The 20170-nt window shown below is 34.6% G+C and overlaps 2 protein-coding genes across 4 annotated transcripts in view; one reads left to right on the forward strand and one right to left on the reverse strand.

Moving 5' to 3' along the window:
• Window positions 1–20170, forward strand: part of LOC129375284 (exostosin-1) — a 188843-nt gene that overhangs the window by 70118 nt on the left and 98555 nt on the right. The gene's annotated exons all lie outside the window — the stretch shown is intronic.
• On the reverse strand, window positions 17704–19145 carry LOC129375291 (pteroicidin-alpha-like). Its single transcript, XM_055054276.1, has 4 exons — window positions 19041–19145; window positions 18846–18976; window positions 18692–18728; window positions 17704–17899 (listed from the first exon to the last, which is right to left on the reverse strand). Exons 2-4 carry the CDS (start codon window positions 18973–18975, stop codon window positions 17833–17835), a joined length of 234 nt encoding a protein of 77 aa, XP_054910251.1. The 5' UTR covers window position 18976; window positions 19041–19145; the 3' UTR covers window positions 17704–17832.

The raw sequence follows: 20170 nt of genomic DNA on the forward strand, positions 1-20170 counted from the left end.
CATAACTTGTTGACTTAATTTAATCATAAGACCATCTGGTCCATTTTGTGTAGAGCTGTGAAAAAATTACTGTGGGTTTTAATGCACCAGTAAACCATCAGATGTTTTTGTTGTTGGCCTGAAGTCTGCTTTGGCTACAGGCAAAATGACCATTTATGTCCACTCTCATTTTTCTACTGAAGATCATGGCACCTTTAGTCTTCCATACATCTATTCACTGTGCATCCCACCGTTAATCATTTAGTAATTCTTTGTGAATTAAGGTTTTATTACTCCAACTGTAGATAATAGAATGTTTAGGGGATTTTTTCTCAAACGTATGGTAAATCAACAGTTCTGTTTTACTTGTTTTTCTCATTTTGAGGAGTGACTAAAAGGACTGTGTCGCTGCATTTCCATTGACCATTTAATTCTACAAATTGGAACTACAAAAAAAGGTGCTTTTATCAAAAGTTGGCAATTCTGAAAACAAGTGAGGTGGTTAGTTTTGCAAAATGATTGCAATAAAACACTTTTTTTTTGCTTAACGCGAGTCATGTGATCAACAAGCCGATGTTACTACTGGCGGAAACGCCAAAGGAGACGACAGGAAGTGGTAGGAGGATGATATGACTGCATGTTTTTTAATGACTTATTGCGTAAAACATATTCACGCGTAATTATATTGCATTTCTTATTTAATGGAAACACCACATTCACAAAATAGTTTTTTTTTTATATTAGCAGAATTTCAACTAAATGTTGCACACATCTGTGTCGTTTCATATTTATACTTCCAAGATATAGTAAGGTTACATTCAAAGAGTTTGGTAATTTAATTAAAATAACAAAATGTGGAAGGAAAAAAAATCTTACATTTAGACTTATTTTATAATCTTTTAATCATGTTTATTTTATAAAAATTGTCAAAGTTTTCTAAAAATGTTGCACAGCTTAGACAATTATTTTTAAAACTTTCTTTCTCTCTATGGAGGAAATACACTGGAGATTTTCCACATTTGATCTAAATTCAAAAAAATATTTTGTAAACAGCACACACAGAAATATGTTTGTCTTTTAAACTGAAATACTTTTGACTGATGCATTTAAAAAACCACAAAATGCACATTTGGTGTCCAAAGAAAGAGTAATTTAGATTTTAAAAAGAAAAAGTAAAAGGATTGATGTAAAGTCAGATGTTTTCTTTCTGGTGACGGATTCAGAGTATGAAGATCTGCTGGCATCCGCCTGTTGAGCTCATCTATGATCTTGTTCCCACTGCTTTTCTCTCCTCTCTCCTTTTGTTCTTGCTGTGAAAACTGTCTGTTTGATGGATTATCTCCATCTTCTTTAGTTCCTGTCTTCCCCAGTCTGCATCTTTCTGAATCTAATTGAAAAAGCCCATTTCACCTCATGCACACATGCTGCTTTCCAACTTTCTCCAGGTGCTTCCCTCTCTCCAAGCCACATCTTCTTATCATGCCACATGTTTTCAGAAATCAAACTCCGCTCCAGGTTCAGTGAGATAAAACATTTCTATAAAAAGTTTTTCACAGAAAGGCAGAGAAGGTTTTTCTTTGCAGGATTTACCTCGATGTATTTTGATGTTTTTATTTCGTTATGAGATGAAAACCTTTTGTTTGCGCAAAGCTTTGCATAAGCTTTGATAGGTGAGGTTAAATGATATAAATGAGGAAACTTCTGAAGGCAGTTGGTTTCATCCAATTCTATTATGCAAAAATGACAAAGTGCATTTGCAAAACACACCTCCATTATTTTTATTTATTTATTTTTTTAAGAAAAAAAATAGGGCATCTTTCCCATCCAATTTATAATATTCTGCCACTTTATCCTGGTATGTCAAACTGTAAAACCAGTTCGCAGCAAAAATCAACTGAAGGCTGCTGTTACAAAGCAAACAGATGCGATTTACAGAAATGTATTGCTATAACAGATTCAGCGTCCCAAATCAGTCAGTCTTTAATTCTGAAATTGATTAGTAAAAGTTTATGTAAGGAAACCTGATTCATTGCCATCGAAATAATGTAACTTCTTTTGGGCCAGGTTTTCATTCACAAATAGAATATTGTAGAAATTATTTCAGAACGAAAAACTAATCAGATAAACTGAATCCCCGGTCAGTGGCTGCACATGTATGGAGTAAAATTCAATCAAATCAATATTTTTACTTTCCTTCTGTTTGTAAGAATGCAGTAAAAGTCAAACAAGAGTCATAATAAGCAAGCAATCAGTAGTTACATGATAAATTTAAATTTCCATTTCTTTTCTCTATCTACCAAAAACTGGATGTTAAAGGTCTTCAGTTTGGTGCTTTAGATAATATATTTACAGATATATTTAAAATGTCTTACAGTTAATTTGTTAACATGTTCATTAGAATTTAAAGTTTATTGCTCTTTGAGAATCTGTTGTTGTTACGCCATCATTATATTACTTGAAAATGGTCTCAAAACAACATTATCATCATTAATCATAATAATTTCTAGAACAATTTATCATCCAACAAAATATATTACAATATGCCTCGCGTTGATCTTACACTGCAAAAACACAAAAGCTTAAAAAGTTTTTTTTTTTCTAGTATCTAGTACAAATTCACTCAAAATAAGACAAAACTAACTCACAAGTAACTCTTCAGCAAGATATAAGAGCTTGTTTTTAAAAATTACTTAATATTGATGAAAACTGATATAGATTATTTTTACTTATAGCATGTGGAAAATATCTCAATTTAAGTAAATAATTTGCTGATGGAACTAGTTCTTTTTCATCAATAAAAAGGAATTATTTACTTCAAATATCTTGTTTGCTAGATATTTGTAACAAGCCTCAAATATCTTGCTTGGAGCTATATATTTGCACCAGAAACCAGGGCAAATATACTTGGTAAGACTGTTTTTGCAGTGTAATAATTGCACTCAAAGCTTCTGTGAGTAACAGAGAGAGACCTCTTCATTAGGAAAGTCTGGTATTGAACTTTAGCATCACAGCCTCGGTCTGTGTGGAATAATACGCTGCAGCAGTGACTCTGGTGGGACGTGGAGTGTCTTTTACAAAGCCTGTTTTGTTTAAAAGGTCTGCACTCATCTCATGCTACATTTTGGGAGGCATAATGACGGCTTTCATGGTGCTAATGCTGCAGCTCGCAGGCTGCAGGCGTAGTGTTTCCTCTGCTTTCTTTCCTTTATGCAATTCGCTGCACACATCCACATAATAACTACAGAAACATTTCAGATTTTAGCTCTTTATGTCTTTCTGTTGTATAGTTTGCATCTACAAGATGCTGTTTTGGATCCTAGACCCCCTGGGGTTTCTTCATTTGTTCCACCTGGATCCTTCGGGGCTCTATGTGAATAAATATTGACACTGATGCCGATCCAGTAAGAATAGTTATTTTCCCCATTATTTCAATACAATATATCCAAACTGCTGCATGAAAACATTTAAAAAATAAAAAATAAAACAAGCAAATGAAATGACATTTATGTTTACTGAAAAAAACTAAATCTTACCAGTAATTTTGGTCTAGTTTCTTATTGCAAGTGCACCGAGACGTTTGCATTTGCAGACTAAACTAACTTAAAAGTAACGTTTCAGCAAACTGTAAACAATTTATTATTATTGATGAAACAGAATTACTGTTATCAGTGGCAGATTATGAAAATAAAATAAAAATAACATTGAAATAAATAAAATGATCAGCCAATGGAAGTAGAGCGCGGTTGCTAGGTAACGGGCCAGGCTTGACTGGCGTTGCTAGGTAACGGGCCAGGCTTGGCTGGCGTTGCTAGGTAACGGGCCAGGCTTGGCTGGCGTTGCTAGGTAACGGGCCAGGCTTGGCTGGCGTTGCTAGGTAACGGGTAGAACGAGAAGGTTTTCATCAACATTAACGAATTAAAACAAGCCTCTATATCTTGCTGAAAAGTTACTTATGTGTTAGTTTTATCTAAGACACTTTTCCTGGAAACTTGACCAAAAATACTTGGTAAGATTTAGTTTTTGCTGTTTTTCTAATTGTATCTTTATTCAAATCCTGCATTTTAACTAGAAATCTTTGTCACAAATGACGACTTAGTCATTGTCTTTCTTTTGCTCTTTTTTGTTCTTTTTTCACTCTTTGCCAAATAATGCTGAAGTCACCTGTGCGTCAGTTGGATATAATTATTTTCAGTGTTTACTTTAGAATATTTTTCAATTTTGAGTGAAAAATACAAACTGTACTTGTGAATCTAGATGAAGTCTTTGTGTTTAGGTTCAGCAGCCCTGCAGGATGCAGTCGGTCCTCTCAGCTGTGCAGACTTATCAGATCCATGTGCTTTTCAGATAAGCGGTTTATTCACCCGATCATCCTGTCATTGTCTGTAACCAAAGGTTCTCTTACATGCTCGAGTTACTGTCTGCGGTGTAGAACACGAGGAACGTGAACATGACATTTCCCTCAGGTCCGGCCGTCCTCAGCGGACTCTGTTTCACTCCGATCAGCAGATCAAGACCTGATCACTTTACATAGGGCTGAGCTGTAATCTCTGTGACTTCACACACACTCACCTATAGCAGAGCTCAGGTCAAAAGCAGATATGGAAGAGTCTGCTGCCCATCATGGCTGCATTGATTTCCTTTCTCCTACATCAGCCCATCTTGTCAACAGACTCCGGCAGATGAATTATTCACAGTTCAGCTCCAACAGGATCTGTAAATAAATACTTAGGTAGCACCTGCGACCTTCTCTTCAACTTTCATGCTACAAAAAAAATTAAGACATCTAAGCACTGAACCTATCCATGTTTGAGATTGGTCATGTCAATCTGCTGAAGTGACTCTCATTGCACAAATGTTTACTACCTCTGATGTAGACAAAAAACAACTCATCCTACCGCAAAAACTTATCAAAAATTGTGCAATAAAGTCAACTGGATGGTGAACACGCAAATACTATCAAACTGCTTTGATTACATATTAACGTGTTCCTCTTTCATCCTGTTCAAAACTCTATTTTTTTACAACTAACTCATAAATATTTAGACTAAATGTTCTAAATTGGTAGACAAACTGCATGGATATCATTACAAATGTTGATATTTCACTGATGTGAAAAAACACAATTTCACAAACCCGGTATTTTTATTAAATAAGAAACTCAACTAAAATCACATAAATAAGTTTGTTCACTCAATAACTCAATAAAAGTCATGCAGTAGGATCATCCTCCTGCCACTTTGTCGTTTTCTTCTTCTTTGTTGTATCTGTCAGTAGTAATATCCAGTTGTTGATCATGTGACTCATGATGAGAAAAGATTTTCCATTGTAGTTTTATGAGCCAAAAAGCAGCCAAAAAACCATCTCATGCTGCTCAATCAGATGATGAACGTTAATACCAATAAAATCCCAAATAGGCAACTTTGTATTTTTTTGGCAACTAATTGATCAATATTTGAACCTTTGTGTTCTAAATTGGCAGGTCGACCTGCATGTTTGTTAGCTGTGTTTTATTACAAATGTGTGCAAAATGTATCAATATTCCATTAATGCAGAAAAACACAATTTTGCAGTATAAATAAAATCATGCAGCACTAGCTTCTTTCTACCGTTTCCTGTCGTTTTCTTCTTTGTCATTTCCACCAGCAGTAACATCCGGTTGTCAATCATGTGTTTCATTTGAAGTGAAAAAAGTGTTTCTATTACAATTTAGCAAAATGTACAAATTTCTATTCTGACAATCCCACTGCAAAAACTTTTAATTGAAAAACATGACTTTTTTTAAAGCTTAGTTATTTTCATAATTATTCAGTCAATGGAAACGGTGACTGCGTACATTTGTTCATCTCAAGCAATGTGAAGTTTGGCTTCCCAGCAAAAAACGACTGAGAATTTTATAGAACATGATTAACCAACAAAAGAAAAGGTAGTTTAGTTGTTCTTTTTTAAATAAATAGACAAACTTTAGTTTTCCAAGGGACCATGTTCTCATTGATGGAAAGAAATATGTCCATATCCAGAAAATGGAAATGTATATATTCATAGTAAGATTGCTGAAAGTCTTTTCTGGTGAATGAGCTGGAGAAATGAAAAACACATCATGGGGCGTTGACATCTTAGGTGGCCTTTTCAAAAGCTGCCTGTAAAAGGCGGCTGCTCTGTGAACTGGTAACACAGCAACTGGTGGGAACGACAGCCGGCTTCCTCCGGCGCCACGCTTCATTAAGACACAGCGCTGTGCGTGAAGGACAGCCTTATCTTTACAAGCAGAGGTCAGCTGCTATCTTAAAATTAGCATGCCATTTGGGTATCTCAGTAAATCTTATTTTAGACTGGATCTACACGCTTTAACTACGGAGCAAAAGTGAAGCTCCATTGAGTTTTTTTCTGCTTTGAGTCCCTCAGAGGGTTTTATTGCCCATCTTCCTAAAAATAGAGGAATATACATTTCAGTCTTTCCATTAGTGTAATTAGAGCTACTCCCCTCCCAAACAAATGGCATTTTCTTGCTTTACGTTTTTCTTCCCTGATTTGGCAGTAAAAATGCCTCTAGCTGTGTTTTGATAAGCTATTGTTCACTGAAGAAGAGATAATGAACAGTTAGCCTTTCACCAGTAGTAACTCCATCTGTGATTCTGCTTTTGCTTTATTTTTATACCTTAAATCTGTTGAAGCTGCAGTAAATAACATTGATTTAAAAAATATATACTTTTTTACATATTTGTTGAAACTGTCAGTAAAAACAAAATCAAGCTCCTCTGCCTTCTTCCAGGTCTCTCAGTGCCAATCAGAGCCAGGAAGTGGGTCTTATCGCTGTCAATCACTGCCAGTGTGCACGCCGCTCATCCCTCTACCCCTTATTCTCTGCTGTGCTTCAGCTCGTCTGCGTCAGCGGCGTCTGTCGTTAATGCTAAAGCTAGTTAGCATAACTACCAGCAGGCTCAAATAATCTGGCAGATGCTGCGTTAAAACCTTCAGTTATTCAACTTTTGTTTGAGAACAATCCAGCTCTGAGATTCATGTGCAAGGAATTTCTCTCTGATGTCATTTTATAAGTTTGTGTCTCAGTGCTCCAGATTGTTGGTTAGTTAAACCAGTACTTTAACCAACCAACCATCCAACACCTTAACCAACCAACCAACCAACCAACCAACCAACCAACCAACCAACCATCCAAAGTGGCAAAATTGGACTGATGTTGATATGCGATAGTCGTACTGCTGTTTTACCAATGTTTTATTTAATCTATTTTTTTTAATCCAATTACTCGATTAATTGTAAGAATAATTCACAGATTACTCAATTACTAAAATATTTGTTTACAACGGCCCTCCATCACAGCCTATTTTATTTTTAGAAAAAAACACTTCACATATAACTGGTGACTTTCTGTAAACAGTTGCACTCAGAAAACAGCAACTGAAGAGAAGGAGGGAAAGCCTTTGTGTTAGACATGTAGTGCTGGTTCTCCCCTCCTTTTATCTTCTGTTTGCCTTTGTGTTTAAATGCTTCAGACTTTGAATCTTTGTCAGCTGTCTTCCCGTCAAATATTTTCTCTGTTCGGTGTTGGGGGAATCACAATGAGATGAAAAATAGTAGCATGTAAACAAACTGAAGAACAAAAGCTGAAGGAGACACACAGAGAAACAGAAGAACAGAAAATGATTGCTCTGGGGGCTTATATCCACATCCAACCACTGCTGGGGATATTGGTGACATCCACCTTATTGATCTATGCATTTAACACCTCCACACAGCCCTGCACACAAACACGTCCATGTTGGGATATACAATTTGATCTCTCACCCACACACGCTACTCAAACACTTCTTTGCACACCTTTTTTTTTTCTTTTAAAACCTGGTGGACACATTTCATGTTGTTTCTCTAACAATTCCTGCAAGAATCATGAAAATAATCTATATTTTAGCCACCATAAACCAGCATAAAGTGAGTTGTTTCCATCTTTTGTGGTTAGATAGCTCAGCCTCTTCCTTATCTGAAGAATCATTGCTAACAATCAAAACATTGAGCTTGAATTTTAAAACAACACGGCAGGTCCTTTCCGAAGAAGTGGGAATGTTCACCCCCGCCTAAGTTGAAAGGGCAAAAAGGTTGTTTTTACCTTTAATGCAAGTTGTGCTGCAACGAACAGCAGAGAAGCACCACAAACTCTTCAAAGCTTCTGATATAAGTAAACAAGTAAAGCGTCTGCATCAACTAATGCAAAGCATTAATGCCATAGTATAAATAAACTGTTTTAAATATTAACAACTTGCTTAAAGCCCCCAAATATCTCTATAGCTACTTGTAATGGATGGAAAACATAACTTTTAGTTGGCAATTTTTCTTTATAAAACCTTTTTCATAGACAATCTAGCTAACTAGCTAGTGCTGCACTTAGCCTCCTCGTTTGGTGGATAGCTGGTATATATTTTTTAGTTAAATTTGGTTTCAAATCCTTTTTACACAGATGATACGCAAGCTAGATCTATGGTTGGTAGCTAAACATCTGTGAAAAATATGTTATAAATAAAATGTAACTACAAATAGATCTGTGTAGCATTGCAGCCACAGATCTATCTCACTAGCTTATCTTTAAAAAAAGTTTTATAGATAAAATTTGCTACTATAAATGATGTGACTTTTACAGCAAGAAGTTTTGTATTTCTCTTTCTGAAGAGCTAAATAAAATGGACTGTGAAGCATCAGCATTTTTTTGCGCCTCAGTCTGTGGAGTGGAGTGTGAATATAATTATTCCATCTGATCCTAAAGCATTTGGTCAGCTGTAAATTAATGGTGTGACTCTGTAATGTGAGTAAGTTCTGGCTTATTCACATGACTCTGCTGCAGCTAAATTCATATTGATCAATCTGTCATTGAGACGTAGAGACCTCTCATGCATTAGACATGCAGATGTCAGGATTCACAGCCACTGCCTCCCTGCTTCGGTGAGCCCTCCTCATGTATTAATGACGCGTTGATAGAGCGCTCTCCCATTACACCCACACTCGTCTTTAACCTTGATGCTGAGCGCTGTTTGTGTGTCTGCCCTCAGTCATAGCTCTTCTATTATTTACCACTCGTCTCTGTCTGGGAAAGGCCTTTGTGAGGCCACCAATCGCCTCTAGGTAAACAACCACTGCCAATGACACGGCTGACCCTCATCCCTCCTTTGACCACATCTCATTTCCGATCGATATGTTTTAAGCGAAGCCGCATCCGCCCAAAACAAACTTTGCCTGCTCGGCCGGTGAGTGTTTGTTTAGTTTTATGTGGAGGTTGCAGGTGTCATTTTCAGGGTTAGCCGTCGTGCCCTGAAGCTCGTCTGAAAGTGAAATGGAGAGAGCTTTATGGACCCGTCCCGACCCACTTAGCCTCCCTGGAGTCCAAGGTGGCACCTGCGATATGAAGAAATAATTTCAATGCTTATGAAAATGTCAGTGTTTTACAAACCAATTTTGTTTTGCTGACTTGAAAGAAAACCATGAAATCTGAAGTCATAACTAAAAGTAAATCAGCTTGATGTTAATGCTTTGATAATTTATTTTGAAGTTTTTTTGTATAAATTTGTCACAACTTGAGTTTTTTACTGTATGAAAATAATTTAAAAGTATATGATCTAATTTTACTTACTAGCTAGAAATGTTTAAACAAAAATATGTAATTTTGGAGACTAATATGGACGTCCAAAGCTTTACAGTGAAGCTCAAATAAAATACAGTTAGGAACTTTATAATTTTGGCAAATATTGTCAGTCATAGCCAGATAAGAAATGTAATTTCCAGAATTCCTGAAAGCTGTTCTAGAGATAAAAAATAATTTTATTTTATTTATTTTTGTAACAGCCTAAAACCAAAACCATCTTAAGTAGCCAGACCATCACAGAGCTGGTCTGCCTGAAATTCTTTCGGATATTTTTTTAACCGATTCAATATTTAAAGTTAATGTTGCAGTTTTTATTTATTTATTTATTTATTTGTTTATTTATTTATTTATTTAGTTCCTCAAAACAGATGAAAATAAACATAACCATTAAAAAAATCAATTTGGGAAGAATGCAGAAACTATGGCGTCATGTTTAGATTAAGAATTAAATTTCAGGTGTGCAAATTTCACTGTCATTGTTAAAGTTGACAGATTCTACTGCCATTTCACTTGGAGTCCCTCAGGGTTGTGTTTTAGGACCAGTGACTTTTCATTCTGCCTTTTACTTCGGACAAGTTTCCAGTGTGTTACAGGTTTTCTGTGGATGTCATTAAACTGAACGGTTGTTTTGAGGACATTGAATCACATAAATCATAAAATCTACTTTTATAAAATATAATGAAATTGAAAGATAATTGCCTTCATTTAAATTCTGGATGTCAGATCAGTGAAAAACAGATTGACCAGTTAGATTAGTCTGTCCAGTCTAATGTGAGGAACTTCGTTGATATGTGATCAGTTCCTATCTCCAATCAATAACTTAAATAAAATGAATTGGGAGACAGAATAAGAACTACAGATGATCATTCGTGTCCTTGACATTATGCAGCGAGACTCCTGACAGGAACAAATTAGACATGAATGACTCCCTCATTAGTTTTTCTGCAATACGAGTTATTTTCAGAGTTGACTTGGAAGTGTTGGTGTTATCCTTCTGGGTTTTACACGTTTCCACACTTTGCAACATCTGAGAACCGTTAAAGCAGAAGACAGAGATCCAGGCCTTCAGGGTCTGTTTTAAAACCCATGCAGTGAATTTCAGTTGCACCTTATTTTTATGTTGGCAGCGTTAATTCCTTCAAACATAGCCGCTTTAATTTTCCAAAAACGCAGTTCTGTGTCCTTTATGATTCGTGATAATTTTGTTTTCATTTTTTGTTTTTCCTGTTCACTTTTCAAAGGCAGCTTTGCTCTACAGTCGATGTAGGATGTTTTGTAAGTAAACTAAAAGAAACTTAAATCTCAGAAATTTAACTTTTTTTTCCTCAGAATTTTGACTTTAATCTTTTGAGATCAGAATTCTGAAAAAAAGAATAGAATTGAGATTAAAATCAGAATTTTGAAAAATTCAGAATTCTGAAAAGCTAGAATTTTGAGATTAAATTCAGAATTGAGATTAAATTCACTTAATTCCATAAAAAATATTCCAGTTTAATCTAAAAAGCAACTTTTTCTCTGTTTTTTTGATATTGAAATATAAATAAAATTGCATTCATGCCATATTTATCTGAAAAAGGTTTCAAAATGAGTAGCAAAAAGTATTTTATTCTAAATATTATATCTTAGTTTTATTCTAAGAAGGAATTAACAAGCAGTGCCGCTTGTTGGAGTTAAATGTGTCTGTTTTTTTCTGTGTCTGGGACTCTGCATGTTTTAATGCTCAGGAAGCTTTCAACCACATTTAAAATCCTCCTCAGTGAGTTTTAATTCAGCTTTTTGTTGCGTCACTTTATTGCTTTATTACTGTAATTGTTCAAATTATGGTCTGTCTCTCCAAATGTTTTCATTTTGCTTATTTAATTTCTGCTTTAATTTGTTTTAGTTAATTATACTTTCATTGTTCAGTCAACCTCTGCTGCTCGTCAATGTTCTGTGGAAACAAAGGTGACTTTAATGCCGGAGGGGAAATTCTGCTGCAGACTGAATTAGAAACTAATCAAAAGCGTCATCTGTTTGCAGAAAACTGCCGCCGTTGATTATTATAAATGCATGAAAGTTTTTTTCTTTTGGGAGGAAGTAAACAAGTTTGCAGAGTTACTATGGAGCGTTCAGAATAATAAAACATCCAGGTTGAAGAATAGCTGCCCCGTCTTGTTTATTTGCTTTTTGTCTGAATTTAAGATTTTAAGACAATACAGAAGAGGACTATGGCCAAAAATTTACTTTTTTAATCTTCAAATTCTAAGATTGTTTCTCAAAATTCTTTTTATATTTTTTTCTGATTTTGAAAATCAGAATTATGACTTTATTCTTGAGATTCTGACTTTTCTGAGAAACTTAACATTAATCTCAGAATCTGGACTTTTTGTTTCTCGGAATTGAGTTTTTTAATCTCAGAATTTTGTCTTTAATCTGATATTTCTGACATTTTTTTCAGAATTCTGACTTTTTGTTTCTCAAAATTCTAACAGTTTTCTCAGAATTTTGACTTTAATCTGAAATTTCTGCCTTTTGATCTCAGAAGAGTAATCTCCTCATTGAGGGTTTTTTCAGTTGAAAGAAAACATTTTTTTGTTAACATATAACAGATTTGTTTATTTAGCTTGCTCTGTTTGTTTTCATATAGACACATTTCTTCTTTAATCTTTAATGCGCAGAAATTTTTGATCGAGTAAATATCTGTTTCCACCGAAATACATTTTCAAACCTACTAAGATTTTACCATCCCACATAGACTTTTCATACGTGACTAAGCACAACCCACCACAAGCATAAATTATTTAAACTATTGCTCAGTGTGGCAGTAAAGTTACGCAACATCAAGATGTATTATCTAGAAACTCATAAATTATCTAATAAAAAGGACATGGCAGCTCAAATCAGGCTGTTTAAAATTTTCCTCCAATGGATCTGCGCTCAAATGTAGGCAGACTAATCAAAACTGTAATTTTGCAACACTTTTCACACTTTATGATAATTTTTAAAAGTTTGAAAAATGACATGTGAAAACAGATTTACTTTATTTTCTTTGTTGGAGAAACAAATTCACTACTGATGATTTCCTTTTCTATGATAATTATGCACATTTTTTGGGTTTTTTCTTTTTTATGCAGCTTCAGTGTGAATTTCAAAACTCATCTATGAATTATTCCACTTCACCAGTAGGTGGCCCTCTACCAGATTGTTCATGCTGTAATAGCTTAATGTTTTCTATGGGTATTTTTCTAAGTGTTTCCAAAATGGAGTTAAAAAAGCATTCAGAATAGTGTTAAAAACAATTCCATTAACATCTTGTCACAGTTTGTGTCTTTTATAACAGTTACTCACATTTATTTTATCAGTTTTCTCATCCGTAGTTTTTATCTGTGAATTTTAAAAAACAGATAAAAAGATCTTTAAATTTTTTTTTAGTTTTTTAAGGAGAGGACACAAAAAACTAATTTCTTTGTCTTGTTATAAAAACAACTGGTTTAGTTTTACTCAGTAAAATAAAACCAACAAGCAGACATTTATTGTTTTGCAAGTTTATTCATAAATGTTTGCATAAAGGCACATTTAGCTTTATTTGAAAATAACTTGAATTGTGCAGAAAATTGTTGCTGCAGGGCGTGCTTCAAGCTAATCGATTAATCTTGTTATTGGCTGATATATTGGCGAGTTTTTAACTGTCTTCACCGACCGAGCAGAAAGCTGCAGCAGGAGTTTTTCATTTTGGCAGCAGAAGAGATTCAGCGTTTCTCCTGGAGTTGAGGCCTCTCTTCCCCGTTGCTGAAGGAGGAAAGAAAACTTTAGATGAGACACAAAGCCTCACTTTTTAATTTTTTTCCATTTAATTTATTAATTTAACCCTAAATATATAATTTTATTCTATATTTAGTGATGTGAAGAACTTACTTTGCCATTTTCTCCTCTTTGTGTCGATTTCTGAATCCCGCTAAGAAAAACAGGAGCGATTATTAAATATTTAAGATTTAAATTTATTTAAAGATTGTTCATGAAGAGAAAATAGACGGGCAATAAAAATATTGAGAAAACTTCTGAGTAGTCTCCGGTTGTCAGCAGTGGAAAGAGTTTAAATACTCAACGATAGAAAATTCACAAAGCGTTTTTAATTTACCTCGAACGCCGTGAAATATGGCCTTGGCTCCTCTCCATAAAGACTTCCAGAAACAATCTCCAGGTTCGGCCATGAGGACGACCAGAGAGAGGATGAGGAAGATAGTAACACACCTCATCCTGCAAAAACAATAAATATCAAACATGTAGTGTAGAAGTAAGGAGAAAAGACATCAATATTTACCTGCTGAATGATTCTGTGAAAACTGAACGACTTTGCAGAGACGAATGTCGTTTTATAGATGCCTGTTTTAATGGGTTGGGCAGAATTGGCATGTTTTATGCGCTACATGTTTACCAACTTGGCGTGTAAAGTTGCTTTTGAGATGGTGTTAAATAAAAGCTTCCTCTTCGCTCTTTTGACACGAACATGTTCTAACTTGTGGCCTGAGAAGATAAAACAAAGAGAAACACGACATGTGTTTTCCCATAATGCCCATGTAGAGTCTTAACTTTTCAAACACATTTCTGCACAAATTGAAAAACACGTTATTTTGTGAATTTTCAAAGCTATTAAATGGATAATTATCAATTAAAAACGTTTTGAAAAGCTGATCTGATCAAAACAGATCTGACAGAAAAAAAAGACAAATGATTTTATTTCTGGCAAAACATAAAAATATTTGGGCTCTTTGTTAAACTCTGCAATGGAGTACAAGTAAAGAATTAATCTGCTTAGCAACAACATTATACTACTTACACACATATTGAAACCAACAATGTGTTTATTTAAAAAAAGAATTGCAATTATTTCTACTGCTACTAAAATTAGGCATCATATTAATCCATTTGTAGCTTGTAGCATTTATTTAAAGAAGTTAACTGGAGCCAATTTGGGTAGCAAAGTTATTTCTGAATCACATTCCAGCAGCAAGGCAGTTCAAAATGCCACATAAAAACCACAAGAAGTTATGAAAGTTTTATAACTTTTGTAAAAAGTTATAAAACAGTCGCCAATTGTGAAACCAACAAACATTTTGTCGAGTAAAATTATTGAAATCATCAATAGACAACCAATAAGTTGGTCCATGTTTCATTTATGGTTCAAAATCAACTCAGTTTGGTTTTTAGTCCAGTGTGAAGAAGTTGATCTGTTGCATCAGATTCTCTGAATTTGTGACTTTCTGAAGACAACCGTAAGAAAGGAAAGGGCACCCACAGCAGATCTGTCGTTTCACAGTTCGGTGGATTTATCTGTGGAGCGTAACTGAAAACATTCAGGAAAAATTCACCTATTCCCAGTTTTTGTTCTTGTGTTTTTTCGGAAAATGTCTCTTGAGAAGCTGAAATAGCAAAACGCAGAGCTACTTGTTGCGCTTTCCAAAGCCTGTTTGCGCTGGAACCTGAGACAGGAAGGGCAAATCATTCAACTTTTGCTCCAGTACAGTGACGGCCGCACAGCTGGACGGTTCCTCCTAGCTTTACTTCAACTAATCCTTTAGACTAGCCAGCAGCAATTAGCAAACACCTGGTGGAACTGAGAATCAGCTGAGCTCATTAAAGGAGCTGCTTCTCAGCGCAATGCGGATAAAGACATTAAAGGGTTAATAGAGGAACCATGTTTTGATGATTTTCAAAGAGAGCTGGAGGTTTTAAATTTCTTTTAAGTCATAGTTGATTTATACACCATTTTTATAACATCTGAAGGTTACATAGTTACATAAATATTATGGCATAAGATGAAATATGAAAAAGATGAAATATTTGAAACGTTTTAAAAAGTCAAATGAACATCAAGCATAAGAAAGTAAATAAACAAGAGAAAGTTTACTTTTATGCTTTATTCACAGAAAGTTACCATTACTTCATTCTATAATTTGAGTTTAAAAAAGACAACTAGATCCTTTAAGATTATAGCACTTGAAATACAACTAATTTTCTTTGTTTCTAATTATTTTAGGCTCAAGCAAAAACATAAAGGTAAATTATTATGAGCTTAGAAATCCCGCACTCAGCAAGACTAGCGTCGAATCGTTTCATCATATCTTCAGGTCATCCATGTTAATCCTGCTACTAATTTGGTGGTGGATCTGTCTGCGCTTGATTCTGCTGATTCTCCATTTCCGTCTGGTATCTAGATAGAAAAGTGGATGAAAATTGAGTCGGAGGTAATTGCAAAAATGTCAGCAGAATAAAACTAAAACTAAAAACACGTGGTTTTACGGTTTCGTTGAAGCGAAATGCATCACATCAAATGAAGCTTAAAGGCCCAAAAACCTTTTAGGACTCAGATTGGAATTAACATGCGCTGCTAATTCCTTACCTTGCTACCTTTTCCAATCTGCGCTGGTGTCTGTAGTCTAAACACAGAGACAAAAGATTAGCACAACATATAAATCTGTTCAGAAATAAAAAACATAATCCTGTAGAATACATGATTGCAGTTGGTGGCTGCTAAATAGTTATGTTTTCAAACTGCACTGTAAAAACAAAATATTACCAAATACATTTGTCAAATATCTTAGTAGACTTGAAATAAGACAAAACTAACTTACAAGTAACTTCTCAGCTTACTGAGAATCTGTAGGCTTAATATTCAGCTCAATAATTACTTAATATTGATACAGTTCTAGTTTCACTGGTAGATTATTTCACTTATAACTCAAGAACCCAACCTTTAGTCACATAAAGATGGTTACAAAGTCGGCCTTCTATCGCCTGAACAACGTAAAATATAAAGAACCGATCAAAATATGGAGAAGCAGCTTCTATGTGCCACAAATCTGGAACAAACTTCCAGAAAACTGCAGAACAGCTGAAACACTGAGTTCATTTAGATCTAGACTAAAAACCCAGAGTTGATTTGACTCCTAAATTCTGGAAAATTGATCAGCATATCTGATGTGGATTGACGATTTTGATGTTTGTCACAAGAACTGGTTGTTTATGTAAAGCTCTTTGCTGCACAAATAAACTTTATTGATCTGTCAAAAAGCAGATATGCTACCAATCACTTTTTTTTTTTTTTTACTGAAATTTGTTCAAGTTCACAAAAATCTATAAACTCTAGATGGATTATTATTGGTGTATTTTTAGCAGCAACAGAAATAATTTTATTTCTGTTTTTAAAACACATTCGGTTTAAATTTGTGTGAATACCATATAGTTGTAGTTAAACTGATTATTTGTTATTTAAATCATGAACTGTTTTTTTTTACCTCTCCAACTGTCCCTGGCGCCTTTGAACGCAGCTTTTATTCCTCCCCAAAGCGACTGTAGGAAACATTCCCCCGGTTCGGCCATCAGCACCACCAGAGACAGAACGAGGAAGAGAGTAACGAACTTCATCCTGCAAAACTAAAACCTGTCATGCTTCAACCAAACTAATAACATATAAATAAATCTATTTTACCTGTCAGCAGGCCCGAACGATGGGAGAGGTTCTGGATTAGAAGGGAAGTGAACTGTGTGGATCTGTCACATTTTGTCTCGTTATAAACGTAGCTGTCCTCTGGGCTGGACTGAAGTTTCTCAATCTTACTGTTGCATTTTTACCTTTTGCAATCATTGTTCTGTGATTCAGGTTTTGCTTCGTCATATGATGTTGTCCAACTTTCAACTTTAGAAGTGGATTATTGTGCAACCTGCTTATATAAATTAACAGTTAATTGTAATTTGTTCAATAAAATACTGTTGATGTTGTGACCTGATTGGGTGAATCTGCAGTATGTCACTTTCATTGAAATAAGAAATTTATTTATTTGCCATTGTAACGTTCGAGGCAATGATTTTGTGAATGTGTTTCAACAAAATTCACATCTATATTTGAAATCTATAAGATTTGTGTTTGCACATGAATTAGATGTGAATCCCAAACAGGAAGATCTCAGTTATGCATCATAACTGATGTTTTTGTAAATATATGTAAGTCATAACTGATGTGTTTGTAAATATATGTAAGTCTGAACAAACACACAGCTGATTATCTGAATTAAAAGTTTAATCAAAGAAAGTTTGCTTAGCAGAAAATCTAACAGGTTTTTGACATGTTTGTCTATTCGCTCTTTATTTTCCTTTATTAAAGTAAAAGCGGAAAAGCTAAATGCTGCATCTTGAGATCCAAAAGTCGTTTTCTGACGTTCGGTGAATCTTCAGGTGGAGCGACGGCGTTCGGGTTCGTCTTCTGGCTGGTTCTCATTTTCATATTTCTGCCTGTATCTAGAGGAAGAAGAAACTAAATATTAGATCCTAAAATTTAATTTATTACAACAATCAGTGTTTTAATGTCAAAAAGCTAAAATCTGATCATTTGACATTAAATTTGAAATAAGTATATGTTATCATAAATTTTGTTTTATGTGTATAGAAATATGCAACGGTTTATTACAGTAAAAAAAAGAAAGAAATTTCCACCATAAACTCAGAAATGTTTAGGTTTATCCCAGAATTTTTCTCAAAAAAAAAAAAAAAAGAATAAATTTCTGAGCTCTAAAAATTGATAATCTGCAAGAAAAAAACTTTGATATTTTTCTACGTTTTTCAAAAGTTAAAGAATGTCAACTTTCAAACCTTAGAAATTTCTAGGGTTTTTTTCAATACAATTTTGGAGATTAAGCTCAAACTTTGAGTTTTTCTGGTAAAGTTTCAACATTTTGAACTTTCCAAGTTTTCTCTAGAAAATGTCTGAGATTGATCTCAAAATTTCTGTGTTTGGCAGCAAATTTTTAAATAAGACACTCCACTTTTTTTTATATAATTTTTAAAAAAATAATTTAAAACTCTTTGTGTTTTGGTGGAAATGTTCTCTTCTTTTCTCTCTCTCTGCAGTGGCTCTAATTCGCCATCGTGGGATCGTTGTGGCCGAAGGGCAGATTAATTTTTTTGCGTATGAACTCTTTTTCAGAAATAGGGTTTTGTTTTTTGAGAGCTACATGAACTTTGAACTCAAATAAATCAGAATTAACAGTAATTTGGAACGAATTCTTGTTGACGGGGATGAGAAAAGCTTACCTTTCTACTTTCTCCAGTCTTCGCTGTTGTCTATAGTCTAAAAGCAGGGAAGGGAAGAAAGTTACTCAGAGTTGCAAACTCTGGAGATAAATTAAAACGAGATCCGTCTCAATTCTGTTAACTTTTTTTAAGTAATTAACATTTTGTGGCAAACCTCTGAAACCTCGTCTGGCTCCTTTAAACATGGACTTGCCGGCTCGCCAAATAGACCTTAGAAATCCCTCTCCAGGTTCGGCCATCAGGACGACCAGAGAAAGCACGAGAAAGATCATAACACACTTCATCCTGCAAAACAAAGCACAAATGTAAACATTTAAACCCAATAAAAACCCATAAACCACATAATTACCTGTCGGCAGGTTGAGAAAGCGTCAGAGTTTGTCTCAAAACCCAAGCAGATCTGAATCTGACGTGAATTTGTTTGCCTTAAATGCTTGCCTGTTGTGCATTTATGTTGCATTTACTGCTTTTGCAACCGTTCAGTGTTTCAGTCGTTCACCAAACATTGAGAAAGTGGTCGTACAAGATCCCAACGAGGAAGACCAAGGCTTCTTATCGCCTTGGATCAGAAACGACAAACATGAGAACGATCACATCAAACCTGCAGAAAAGTGTCACATCTAAACCACAAAACTGAACTTGATGATGGAACAAAGTGATGCCTGGGATAAAAATGATACATGGCTTTTTTATGAGTTAATCTAAATCTAGTCATTTTTAATCGGTATTAACTGGAAACAAGCTTCTATTCCTTGCTGAAACGTTACTTAGGAGTTAGTTTTCTTAATTTAAAGTCACTAAGATATTTACACAAAAAAACTGTTTAACTGGTAAGCTGCTATTGATTTTATACACATTATACATTTTAGCTTCAATCTTTTTATAATTTCATAGAAGTAAATATTGAGGCAACTTCAGAACTGGATTTTATTATCTATACTTTCAGGTAGATTTTTATGCTTTTATACTATATGAGATTTTTTTTTTCAAAATATTTGTACAGTACATTTACACTTTTAAATGTCTAACAGAAATTACACTGAAGTATCTCTACAAAACAAACATTATCTCACTTATAAATAAAATTGTTTATGAAGTTTCTTGATCACATGCAGGATCCATTTTCTCTTTTCTGCAAATCATTTTAAATCAAACAACATATAATGAAACTATGCATCAAATAATTTAAATATATCAAAATAAACTTGCAAGTTTATTCATAAACTTTTGCAGCATCATAACATTTATTTTATACAAGCAAACATTGCATATGGCGTAGCTCTTTCTTCTGTATGATTGCATTTTAGCAGTCTTTTTATTTCACCTTTTTCCTCTTTGTGCAAGCAGAAAGCTAATTCCCAAACGTTTATTTATGGTCAGATGAACTGAATCAGCGCTGATATGGCGGCGGCGTGGCTGGTGGTTGCTGGTCCTGCAGGTCCTGTTGGGCGCCGCTAACAGGAGAAAACACGACATTAA

The sequence above is a fragment of the Poeciliopsis prolifica genome, unplaced genomic scaffold (assembly GCF_027474105.1).
Source record: "Poeciliopsis prolifica strain line A6 unplaced genomic scaffold, Auburn_PproV2 SCAFFOLD039, whole genome shotgun sequence".
Lineage (NCBI taxonomy): Eukaryota > Metazoa > Chordata > Actinopteri > Cyprinodontiformes > Poeciliidae > Poeciliopsis > Poeciliopsis prolifica.

What these genes read in the sequence shown, in the direction of transcription:
- LOC129375291 (XM_055054276.1), bottom strand. Translation starts at nt 18,975, where the DNA reads ATGAAGTGTGTTATGATCTTTCTCGTGCTTTCTCTGGTCGTCCTGATG. An exon ending in AGCCAGACGAGGTTTCAGAG is followed by an intron (nt 18,729 to 18,845) that starts GTTTGCCACAAA and finishes CCCTGCTTTTAG; the next exon opens with ACTATAGACAACAGCGAAGA. An exon ending in AGACTGGAGAAAGTAGAAAG is followed by an intron (nt 17,900 to 18,691) that starts GTAAGCTTTTCT and finishes TTCTTCCTCTAG; the next exon opens with ATACAGGCAGAAATATGAAA.